The sequence below is a fragment of the Pyxicephalus adspersus genome, chromosome 1 (assembly GCF_032062135.1).
Source record: "Pyxicephalus adspersus chromosome 1, UCB_Pads_2.0, whole genome shotgun sequence".
Lineage (NCBI taxonomy): Eukaryota > Metazoa > Chordata > Amphibia > Anura > Pyxicephalidae > Pyxicephalus > Pyxicephalus adspersus.
In genome coordinates, this window is record NC_092858.1 from 123,435,507 (window position 1) to 123,448,627 (window position 13,121).

The 13,121-nt window shown below is 36.2% G+C and overlaps 1 protein-coding gene across 1 annotated transcript in view; it reads right to left on the reverse strand.

The window, feature by feature from the left end:
- Positions 1-1,450: 1,450 nt before the first annotated feature.
- The window catches only part of PTPN22 (protein tyrosine phosphatase non-receptor type 22), a 59,458-nt gene continuing 47,787 nt past the window's right edge, over positions 1,451-13,121 (reverse strand). Inside the window, exons 12-19 of the mRNA XM_072413362.1 lie at positions 12,524-12,607; positions 11,752-11,891; positions 11,120-11,147; positions 8,724-8,807; positions 7,041-7,150; positions 5,157-5,187; positions 4,409-4,480; positions 1,451-2,584 (exon numbers count right to left, since the gene is read on the reverse strand). Of these exons, the coding sequence (XP_072269463.1) occupies positions 2,520-2,584; positions 4,409-4,480; positions 5,157-5,187; positions 7,041-7,150; positions 8,724-8,807; positions 11,120-11,147; positions 11,752-11,891; positions 12,524-12,607 (614 nt within the window). The 3' untranslated portion in view covers positions 1,451-2,519. The remainder of the gene's footprint in view (positions 2,585-4,408; positions 4,481-5,156; positions 5,188-7,040; positions 7,151-8,723; positions 8,808-11,119; positions 11,148-11,751; positions 11,892-12,523; positions 12,608-13,121) is intronic.

Consider the following 13,121-nt stretch of genomic DNA (forward strand, 5'->3'; position numbering starts at 1 on the left):
ATGCATAATCAAAATGTCTTTATGGGCAGATGTGAGTCTGAAAGTGCGAACATGAACTGAAATTCAATTGGTCATTAAGGCTGTGGAAGAATGGGTTAGATGTTGCTGATTATCTTCTAGCAAAGAATTGAAATGAGCTGTATCAATGACAACTACAAAATTCCTAATTAAGGGAAATTTAAGTCTAGGGGTTGATATCCTTATGTCTCAATAAAGATTATTATACAGTGCCAACATATTATGCAGTGCTGTACAAAGTTCATAGTCATGTGACTAGAAGCTCACAATCTAATGTCCCTACCATAGTCATATGTCATTACTAGAGCCTAGTCAATGTTGGGGGGGCAATTAACTTAACTGCATGTTTTTGGTATGGGGGAGGAAACCAGCATACCCAGGGAAAACCCACACAAACATGGGGAGAACCTGCAAACTCCATGCAGATAATGTCACAGCCGAGATTTGAACCTGGTACCCAGCACAATGAAGGCCAGAATGCTAACCACAGAGCCATCATGCTGCCCTAAAGATCACTTATAAGCTTCCTGTACACCAGAATTTCTTGGAATAACTTTCAGCTCTTTAGGGAACCCCTATTATTATCTACACAGCTCACACTACATTAGCATGGTGGTCAGTGAGAAGAATGCCTCTTACATTGCTAACCATTGGAAAGAACGACACCCTATAAAACCAACAAGATCACTGGTGTCAGTTAGAATGACCTGAAAGGTGCAAACTGCTTATGGCTCAATGACCCCCTAGCAACCTTTAGAGAAACCCTGGTTGAAAAGTGCTGTTCTCCACAATCTACTAATAAGAATACACATACCTCTTTTATGTGGACAACAAATGCTTTTCCCAGAGTTCAGCTTTAGTTACGCAATTAACATACTCAATCACCTACTCTAGCAATTCCTATTTCATTGTTTAGCTTGGAATTATTAATTGCATGGCCTTCATGAATCAAACTCAGCCTTTCTCAACTTTTCAACGTGGGGGAACCCTTGAAATAACCGTCAGGTCTTTAGGAACCCCTGCTATATTTACTATATCCATATCTCAAAGTACATTAGCATGATGGTCAATGGGAAGAACGTTTATTACATTGCTGGCCATTGGGAAGAATGTCACCATTACAGATAGTTCAATCAATCAAAATCACTGGTGTCTGTTTAACTGACCTGGGAGGCAAAAATTGCTCATTGCTCAAGGAACCCCCAGCAACTTCGGGGGGTTCCTAGTTCACTAGTTGAGGAACTAGGGTATAGTGGAGGTAAGCAGTGACATACATTAAACATTCCCTGGTGGAGAACCTTTCAGGTTTACATCGTATATGAGAATGATTGATCCTCCACCATTGGTCCCTTTAAATGCATTTCTGGCTATTAAATGTTGTAAAACCACATTATCAAAATGGCAGTTAAACAAAGTTACAAACACAAAACAGTTCTGTATTTCAAATATGTTTATTCAACATAAATAATTCATAATTAAATTTACTATTAGACTATAATTATATAGTCAATAATGACATTGGCCTTTTTGTCGTGCTTTTTACTAAACTGTAGGCACACAGCCTAATTCACACACACTATTCTGTTAGGACAGTTTTGTGATCCAGACAACCCTGCTCAATAGCATAGCTATGTCCCTGCAGTTAAACACAGATTGGTCACTGTCCAACCCTCCCAATGACTGGACAACGAAGGAACGACAGCTTACTAATGGGGTCATTTATGTGCACTGTCCTATACCCAAGCCTCCAGTGTTAGATTGACAGCATTGTTCAATGCAATTCGACTGGTATACTTTTTTCCATTTCTTACATGGTCCACTTGTTAACAGCATTGCACTGGAGTATTTTAAAATCCTACTGCAATACTATTTGAAACTAGGTGGCATTATTTAAAGGAATACTGGATAAATGGGAATCTTTTATTCTTGCCTTATATCATCCACTGCAATATACTAGGCAATTCCTATATTAGCTCAAGATATTAGGAAATGCACAACTCTCCTGGAGCAGAAAAGGATTTAGGTATTTACAAAGGCTTGCCCAGACATTTAAATGATTGGATGTATGGCTGAAAAATACCAGGGTCAAGAGATTGGGTTGGGTTTAATTAATTATTGTGGCTTATGTTTATGTAGATATCCAGGTGCTGTGCCAGCTACTCTGAAGTCTTTGTTAAACAGGGTCTTAGTACACATATTTAATAGATCTCCTAACTTTGGAACCTCTGTATGCCATCATTTTTGCACATTTTTCCACGTGGTCAATAAAATACTTCAAAAACCAAGAGCATTTTTTTGATTTTCGGTGAAGTGCATTACAGTAGATTTAATTTATTTTATTACATATAAGCCCAAACATAGAAAAGATATGTCATGGATACATTTTTGTGAATATATTTTTTCCAGTTATTTGTATTTTGTACAGTTTCATTTTTTAACTGTCAACTGACATTTCAAAAAGGAAGTCACAGAGATTCCAGTATGCCTGTTGTAGGCGTTTGTTACACGTTCCATGTTGGTGGTGGATTTCTGGGACCCTTTGGTTTAGAAAAACGATTCCCAAATCCTAGAAACAGAAAAACGAAAACATATTAAAAACCAGAATGATAAGAACTAACTTAGTTTCCTGCCCTGGCATCAAGTGACAGGCCAACTGCTGCCTGGTCTCACCAAAACTGGCTACTGACTGAGGAAAAGAATTATTTTCAACATCCTTGTATAAAGGACACCTGTACTGAGGGAATATGGAGGTCACATAATACTAGTTACTTGGCTGTCATTATTTAAAGTGTAATACAAGGATCCAAAAAAAGGAAAAGCTGCGGCAAATAAAGGTTATATTGTAAATCAATATTTGTAACAAATAACAATAAATTTGTGCATACAATCAATAAATGTTTTTTATTGGCCTTTCCCATTTATTATTTCATGGGAGATGATTTCAGTTAGCTGGACATAAAAATCCCTATTCAAGAAAAAGCAAAAGAATGTCTCTATACCCAACACGTTTTGATGATAGGCTTCTTCAGGGGATGCGCTGAGACGTTTATCAAACTGTACGATGGAGTACATAGTATCATGTCATAATTTGATCATATAAACAGGTCAAATTATAGATAACAGAAAAAATTAATAATAATAAATACACATTATAGTAATTACATTGTGTGTTTTTCTTTTTTGTAAGAAAAACACACAATGTAAGGTATTAAAATACACAATGTAAGATATTACTATAATGTGTATTCATTATTATTTATTTTTTCTGTTATCTATATTTTGACCTATGTTTATATGATCAAATTATGACATGATACTATGTACTCCATCGTACAGTTTGATAAACGGTCTCAGCAAATCCCCTGAAGAAGCCTATCAGCGAAACGTGTTGCATTTTTTTGTGTTGTACACATTAATAATGGCATTTGCAGCACATACAAAATACACGTAACATGCAATTTGATGTGTTCCAGTACATAGTAACCAGCCCCTACCATAGCAACCCTAACTTTAACTAACATTTCATTTGCTGACTGAACCCAAAAAAGTAGTGTAATTACACATGACTGCACATGAATACATATATAGATATTTATGGAATCATGTTAAAAGTACAAATATGCATAACAATCAGTGCTTTTTTTGTAAGAAAAAAGGTGCCAGAACTCAGATCTTGTTAATCCTCCAGAGTCCCGACACTGTCCTCCCCCCCCCCCCCCTCCTCCAGATACTGTGCCAGACCTTTCCCCCAGAGAGCACTCCATATAGAGGTATGTGATGAAAAGAGAGTAAGGAAATCATTTTGACTTCATGGCTTTAGCCTTTTTGGCTTTAGAGTTGTAATTCTCCTTTTCCGCAGCACGGCCGGCATGTATCACTGCACCGTGAACAGAAGGCTCTGTATCACTGTGTCAGCGGGAAATTGTCAGGTACATTTAAACAACCGGCCCTCCTCAAATGTTGTCACCAGTCATGCCGCTAACGCTGCACAGGATCACCCTTCCCACTTAGGCTGCTCAGCCACTGTCCAGTATTGAAGCACGCATGCACACTCTGTATTTACAGGCTGAGCTGTCATTTTCACTGACAGCTGTTCCCCTTCTCGGACATTTACGGATTTGGTCCGTACAAAAATCGGTCGAAAAATGTGCGAACTGCGTTCCCGTGCATTCAATGGGAAAAAAAGCCCTGATAACAATGCATGTGGATACATATAAAAAATGTAGTTTTAAGGAAACAACAATGCATAGGGAGGAATACCCAACATTAATTAACTGATCAACAAGTAATGGATTCTACTAGCTTCTACAAACTGAAGATGATTGAAATTGCAGTGGTCATTGTGCTTGTTATCAGAGTCATTGAACAAGAATAATAACAAAACACATACCAAAGTGTAGAAATGAAAGGGGCCCGCTTGGCTGAGAAGAAGCAGATTCTGATTTTGTCAAACTGCAAACATCTATGAAAGAATTAAAATGCCATGTGAATAAAATTAATAACCATAGATCCTTTACTTGAAAGTTAAACTCTAGCAAGTCAGTAATGACATAACAATCCAGCCGATTCTTTTGGCCCAAACTGCTATTGATAAATCAAAAAATAATTGTATGTGTGTCAAAGAATTGATTGTAACATAGATCAATTAAAGTGGAACTAAAGTTCAAAGTATCAGGCAAGTCCTTACTGAAGAAAGGGAAGGGCGATGTCACTTCTTCAGTAAGTGTTCTTACCTGCCTGATGGATGCCTAGCCAAAACTTGCTGAGCTGTGCATGCAGGAGTTATGTTATCCCAACCCAGACAATCAAAATAGCCAAAGATCGTAATGCAGAGAAAAAGTAGGAGGTGGCAATGCCTGTAATGGAACAGAGACAGGCAAGTATACACAGGGTTCAGCCCTGCTTTATTGATGGAATGGTCAGGATGATATGTTTTATAAATCCATACAGGAGCCTTGTACTTCACGCAGTCAGTTCACTGCAATCCTAAAAACAAAATGTGGGTCTTTTGACTGATCAGAGATTTAAATTATTGGACAGTTGGATCTGGGGTATTTGTAGACTTTTGTAAACTTTCAGTTACATTTACATGAAAGTAGAATGTTTAGGTGTGTTTGTGATTTAGAGCAAAGACTTACTCTTTTTTACATTCTTCATTATCTTTAAACTCTGCATAGGAAAAAAGAAAGAGAAATAAATATTTTAAACACTGCACAAACAACTAGTAACAGTAACGAGCGTAGTCAAATCATGCATTATTAATGCACAAAATTATTTGGGCTATTAGAAATGACAAATTTCTAAATGAATCTACTATTGGTTGTTTGATGCACATTGAAATGTCTATTATTACCTTACTATCTCAGCAAACATCTACGCTGGAGCAAGGAAATTCCTGAATTTGTATGAAGCTTTCCTCTGTCACCCAAACCAAACTGGCACTTGTTTTACTGATCACTGAATAAAGACCTGCTGTGTCACTCTAACTGATTTTAAAGCTCTATTAATAGAAATTAAACATGGTATCCGTTGTAAGTATTTTACTTGACACCTAGCCCAGCACCTTGCAGCTTCTAACACTTCCACTCACTCCTAGGCTTTAAATTGAACTTGCTGATATAGCAAGTTGATCCAGAAAATCTTTGTTCTAGGATAGCTCAGATATGGTAATAAACAATTTCCTAAGGCTGTGGTACTACTGCCTTTTTCTTAACATTAGCAATTAATAAAATCAAGGAACACATTGTATTTTTATACCAAAAATATACCAGGGTATCTGCCCAAGATTTAAATGCTTTATAGCCTGCTCACATAAGCTTGTTTCTAGTAAGATCTATTAATTTTAGTTCAGTGAGCAAATGTTGTGTTGGGCATTACTAAATTATATGCTATTAATGATAATTTGGTGCTTACAAGTCTCCCAGTTTCCAGGTACCAAATGATTAAAGTGGATTCAAAACCACCTTATCTGCACTTAGAGAGGCTTTTTAATAATTTTCCCTAGGTTTTAATGTTTGGAAATGTGTCAAGTGAATAAATCAAGTGGTTGAAAGCTAAATATAAAGGAAAGTGTCAGGTTTATGGCAAGCATTAGGCAGCCCATAGATATGGGAAGTCGCTGTGTTTTTCTAGAGCAGGTAATAATTTTATTTCTCTGTTGGTTGATACTGTTCTCCTCCAAGATATTTGGTCCCAGCAGTGTCTCCCAGTAATGCTCAGTTCTTCTACCTCTGCATTATTAGCTGGCTTGCCCATCAGAGTCCATCCTGCAAAGTTTTAAAGACCCCCCCCCCCCACCTCCAGATTTCTAAAGATTTGTTAATTCAGGCAATTTAATTGTACCAGCAGGGCTGACTGTCTACTAAAAGTAAAGTTATACAAGTTTTTTTCCTGTACTAAAAATCCTTATTCTGATTTCACAGCACTGGGAGCTGCAGTTCCGACATATCTAGTCCTTTCCTTCCCAACCTTACTATCCTAGACCAGCTGCTTTACCTCCCTTACTATACCAAAAGTGTAACCCCGAGCCATACTCGGGGAGGAATTGCCATGGAGTTTAATACTCCTACCTGGTACCCATGTTCCAGCAGCATCCTCCAGCAGTGTCCATGGCGTCCTTCGGCGATGCCCGGCATCTTCTTCCCCTAGCAATGCCCGGTCAGGATCTGCGTCCCTGGCCTGTGAACGTTGGGGACACGAGGCCAAGGGGAAGCAGATGCCGGCCGGGCATCTGCTCGCAAGTCTTGTGCTGGAGGGCGGGACCATTGAGCAGGTAGGAGGGGCCGAGTGGGAAATTTAAAATAATGAGGATTTTTAAATGTACTGCTTTTACATTGAAAAAACCTCATTAATCATACCGCCAGGGAGGTTAATTTATTGAATGTAATCATAAAGGCTCAGCATCACCATAAACTAGGAAGTCTGCCTAGGAGAGCCCATTGCTTCAGACCAACACCCTCCCATAAAGGCATTTTGATATTTTCATAACTCTTTCCAAGAGAAGTGCTACTAAATTATTTGACCTTTTTCCTGGTAATCTGTTTTGCAGGCTCTGAAGATGGGACAGAACCAATGTCTTCTGTTTCTGTGGAAGGTGAAGGGTCTGGAGTATTAGAAACATTGTAGTCCATATCTGTAAAAAAAAAGCTTGTCATCTTTGTGTGTATAACCTTAATAATATTTTGCATTTTTCCTATTTTCTGTTTTTGTTTTAACTTCTTTATAGAAGCATAGCAAAAGATGACAGATTGCAAAGTGTGATAATAATTTATGTGAAAAATGTTATTTGGTATTATTGTGTTTTCACAATTTTAGTTATTATTTTGATAGAGGACAAGACATATTTTAAACGTGTAGCACTTACATCGTTTTCTGTCTGGATTCAAAATCAAAACTGTATAACTAAAGATTGTTGTATTTATGATTGGTATACAGGTCACAACACATAATATTAAGTTTCGAAGGTGTAAAACAGCTGGATCCTTTATAAACAGAGTCTCTGTTGTCATCAAAATGATTGAGAAGGTTGCAGAAAATGCTGAAAAGTGCTACAGTAAAAGAGGCAAAGGCATTGAGGGCATAAAAGGCAGACAAATGCTTCTTGAAATCTCATAGGGTCAGTATTTGGGGCATGTGGAAACAGTGGGCCTGATTTATTAAAGTTCTCAAGGCTGGAGAGGATACACTTTTATCAGTGAAGCTTGGTGAACCAGCACACCTGGAATGGATTCCTCAAAAGTCATTTTCTATTGTTAGCAAATGTTTTCAATCCTGTACCAGATCCATTCCAGGTTCCCTGGATCACCCAGCTTCACTGATGAAAGTGTATCCTGTCCAGCCTTGGAGAGCTTTAATAAATCAGGCCCAATATGTTTGTAAACAACCCCTGTACTCCTATTCAACTTTCCTGTAAAGCATAACTAAATTATATATTTTTTTTTATATATTCAAAAAAGAGTAGAAACTGGATAAATAACGTCAGGTTTTTTTGCCATCTTCATCCCGTTGGGTGGACTTCGCTTCACCTGCTGTCCTTAAGGTGCAAAAAGAAGCTAAAAAAATTCTTCCAAACTGAGATAAATGCTCTCACATGGTTGTCGCTAGAAACAAATATTCTTATTCGAAGATTTTCTATTTTTTTTTTGTTTTGGCGAGCACTCAAATCAAACTCCAATTTTTGACTTTTTGACCTGCAGCAATAAATATATAACATATGTGCTAACCCTCCCCACCCTTTTTCAGAATAGAAAACCAGGTAAAGATTTAGATACAGTAGAATGGGTTAATCGTGGTTTTCTAACTCTCCTGGCAACTGCTTTATAGAGGGCACAGTCCTTCAGTTTAGATTACATACAGCATGCCTACCCACTGGCAGCAAGCCAATTATAGGCTGGAATAAACGCAAAGTATACAGCCCAATAAATAATGTGTGTATATATATAATAGTTTGTACATAACTAATGTTCTCAGTATATATATATATATATATATATATATATATATATATACAGTAAGTATACCCTTATAAAGTACGACAGGAGATCTATTCCCAGAATGGTCAATTTGGCAGTTGACCAAATCATGCCTAGTCCAAACTCTTCAATTTTGGAATACCCCTTTAAATAAAACATCTTTACTTTGGTTTATCTGCCACTACATTTTGTTTTTATATTTTTACTTTTTTACATACTTTGCATAGTACTTACTGATAGCTTCTTCTGCAATAATGTAGGATTCTTCCGTTCTTTCTGGTAAAGGTGGTGGAGAAGCTGATCTATCTCGTGCTTTTTCTAAGACATAAAATTTTTTCTTATTAGCAGGCACAAACCACAGCAAGATTATTTAAGACACACACACATGGATTTAAGGTGTACCAGTCCCTATATAAAGCAGATTGGTATAGCAAGCATCTATAGTCATTTAAACATACCTTTACTATATTTCCAGAATAATTAATTATAATAAATACTGAATTTAGATACTGACCAAATTGGAAGATGATGGACCTGAGCTACACTTTCTAAGCTGAAGTTTGTATTTGCACAAAAGAATTCTGAAGCACTCATGTTGCTCTGGAAGGTTATTTAATATGTGCAGGTCTTTTCTATATACTCATACACATTTTCTTTAGGGCAAGACCATTGTTCATAATTTATTACACTATAGACTACGTTTTACTGCTCTGACTTCAGTAAACCCACTAAACTACTTGTTATGGTTAAAATACTCTGTAAATCACTATGTCTCTTTGCAGCTCTTCATTAAGGAAGCTCATTAATTATTTAAAGCATAAAGAATGTATGTAACTACTTTGTGTATGATTTAAATATTTATCTCTTTCTATTTGAGCAAATGTATTCCTAGACATTAGATGCATAATATCATATATCTAAACTTTTAACAAAACTGAACTAAAAAGACAAAAATAAAAAGTAATGTAAAGAATAGGCAAAACATATCCAAGTAAACAATATGCTTTGAAAAAAAAAGTTTCTAGTATGCTTTGATTGTAGGCTTTTCGGGGCAGGGTCCTCTCCTCCTCCTGTGTCACTGTCTGTATCTGCATGTCATTTGCAGCCCCTATTTAATGTACAGCGCTGCATAGTATGTTGGCGCTATATAAATACTACTTATTATTGATAACAATAATAATAATATGCATTCACATACAGTACACTTCTGATTTGAAGGCCCTGTACATGGTATCTACATAGAGGAATGGACTAGGACTTGTGTGGTCGCCCTGTATACACTGATGAATGTTGGTATGGTGGTTTGAACAAACCAGCTTGATAAGGAGAATGTGTGCTTTCCTCTGAATGCAGTGGTTGAATACTATGATTTTAAAGCTAAGTCACTGGAGTCATTGATTGTTAAAATCACTCGATCACTCGTGTTTCACTCGATTTGATGATTTTTTGGGAGCCCTGTGACCCCTCCTCGTTTCTGCGTCAGGGCCATTGCTTGGGGGAACAACCTTAGCTTGTCTCAGCATGAAGGAGATAGTCAATAAAAAAGATAAATGAAGATATTTTTCTAACAATAAGAAGGGGTAGTTCTCTGGACCTCCTGATGAGGTGGATTGTATGGCTGTGAAACGCATAGAGATCTATTTCATCCAGAGGTCCACTCTAATAATCTGTAACTAACTAGTACATATGATGAGCGGTAATTGATTCCTGTGTTTTTAATTTTTTTTTTTAAAACTTATATTTTTACTATACATCTTAAAGTAGCATTGCAAATTTTTGTCTACTGCCTCAAAAAAAACCCATAGGTTTTGATGGTCTTTGCAGGGAATATGGCAGCCAGAACTGAGGTGAAGGAGCAGCATAGGTAAGGCTGTCAAGGGACTTGAATGATGGATTTAGATGAGCATACCTTCCTTTACAAGGTAAGGAAAATGTATGGACATGCAGAATGGTTTAGGGTGGGTGGTGGGTTGTTATGGTCATTTTAATAATTTTATAACTAATAAAATCAAGTTCAGTTACATTTTAGTGTTAATTTCTATCCATTGAAATGTAAATCAACGAATCTGTCCAGATTCTATAAGGTAGACTAGGTAGACTAGGTAAACACATCCATGTAATGAGACCTGGGGAAGACCAAAAGACTAATAGAGGACTGAGTAAGGTGAGGAGCAGAAATAGCTGTGTTTTGACCAAGCAAACAATTGGAACTGAATTATCTGATACTTCAACTGTTCAGTAACAAAAAATAATTGACATTATTGATATATGCTTAAAATTGCATTATTGTGTAGGATTGTTTGGTTATGTTTGTATGTTGATGTCTCCATCAGTGCTTGTTGACCTGGTAATCTTTTCTGTAGATATTTTACATCTTTATATTCACTAAATAAATATACATTACACCTTGATATTGTGTACTTGCCTACATTCCTTTGAAAATTGCTGTAGAACAAAGAATAATATCTAGGCAAGAAAAATAGGTGGGAGGGAGGGGTGGTATGAAAATAGATTTTGCCCAGAGACTAGCTTTTAAATGACTAAAATGCGAGTCTAAAAATAGTATAACCTAGTTTAACAACATAACGTTAATGTATGGTTAGTACTGCATGTCATAAATGATTACTTACCCATCCTTGACCCTCTTACTTTTACACTCTAAAAAAAAGACAACAAAAATAAATTATACTATGTGTTAGCTACAAATACATATATATATAGTGAAAGTATTTCTTAAGAAGAGTGTATTGCTTTATGTTGCTGTTGTTGCTTAAGTTACTATATATTTTGGTGATACCAAGAATAATATTTGTCAGTCAATACAGTGAATGTATTTTTACACTGTCAGACTAATAATTTTTATAATTGTACTTTAGATTTTCTAGAACTGAAGGCTTGATTTTTGTGGGTCAAAAGCACTCCTTTCCAAAATGTGCTTAGAATTCAGTATTAGGATGATCACATTGGATTTCATGCCACCTTACTGCACATAATTTGCATCAAAATTGCTGCATGCAGATCCTAAAAAGAATCTTGTCAAAATCGCTTGGAACTAAACCCTAAAAATAGGGCAGCATATAAGGTCTGCATATAGTTTATTCCTAAAAAACATCTACAAACTGATAGAGACTGTAGATGTGTGAGTCTTCACATTTTCAACCCCATACTGTGATTCACATTCTAACCCCATAATGTGATTCATAGTCTTGTGAATAACTGAAACATCAATACAATATATTTCTAGTGTACTGCATACTGATACCTTACTGCGTGCCTTGAGTCTGAAATCATCAGCATTAAACTGGGATACACCAGCCCATTCCTGTGATGTGCCAATTTTTACACTTGGAACTTTGTCTTGCACTTTAGGCTGTAGTTGTGGAGGCTCTTGTGGTGGTTCCTCTAGTAAGAAAATTCATAAATTAACACCTACATCTATTACTAGATCATTACTAGATCATATTACACATTATAAGGATTCACTTTTTACACCAAACTAAAGATCATTCCAAAGCCTTAATAAAGGGCTGAGTGGAAGGGTCCAGGAGTGCAAAGAGTAACGGGAACAGAACAAAAATTCCGAACAGAATCAAGTAGATGCACGATTTTAGTGAAGCAAATTACAATCTGATTTCAAAAACAAATGATGTATTCAACGGGTCCTTATTAAGGATACTTCTATATCAGGATATGGACAGCTAATGTAATAATTGCAGTATATAACTATTGTTACATGATAATATTCAGCATGTATTCAGAGTTTTTGATTAGTTAAAAAAAAAATTGGAGTTTTGGAAAAAGTTTTGGAACAAAAATTAAAATAGAATGTATTACTCAACTGGCCATATTGTACTGAAACAGATAAATGCTCTGTCAATGTTTACAATTATAAAAACATGTAAAAAGCAGATGTTCTTCTTTTGTTTCACAGCAAATTTGGAGAAACTCCTTTATTTCATTTTTATTTTATTTTTTATTAACATATAAGGTGCTAGCTACTTATAATAATATATTATATATTATTCATCACTTACCAAGCTCACTGGCTACAATGAAGGATTCAGGTGTGCGTTCTGGTAAAGGAGGGGGACTCTCACCTTCTTTTTTCAGAGAGGTAACTGAATACCACAAGACACACATCATGAGTTAATAAAATAATCATTGTATCAGTTATTCACATTAAAGGTATCTATCACTGGGATAGGCAGTGTATTGCAGGATTCACCTATTTTTATTTTTATAGATAACTGTTGGTCTAAGCGAGGAAGATGGCTTAGAAACAACAGAAACATTTCTGTATATAAGACAGCAAAAACTGACTTAATATACAGTACATTTTTTTAGCCACCCACCTGTTTGCAATGAGCAAAAACATTTTGGGAAATTGGTTTTAATTTATTTCTGAGGGTTAGGAGCATTTATTTTAATATAGCAGACCAATTTGTGTGGAAAAAAGCCTCTTGTAATGACTGTTGACCACATATTGTTACAATTGCCTGTTTGATGCCTGCATATTGTAATGACAGCCTATTTAGTGTCACATATTGTCACAATGACCTGTTTATGACCTGCATGTTGTAATTATTACCCATTTGCTGCTTATTTGTTGATTACCATTCTTATGCTTATGTA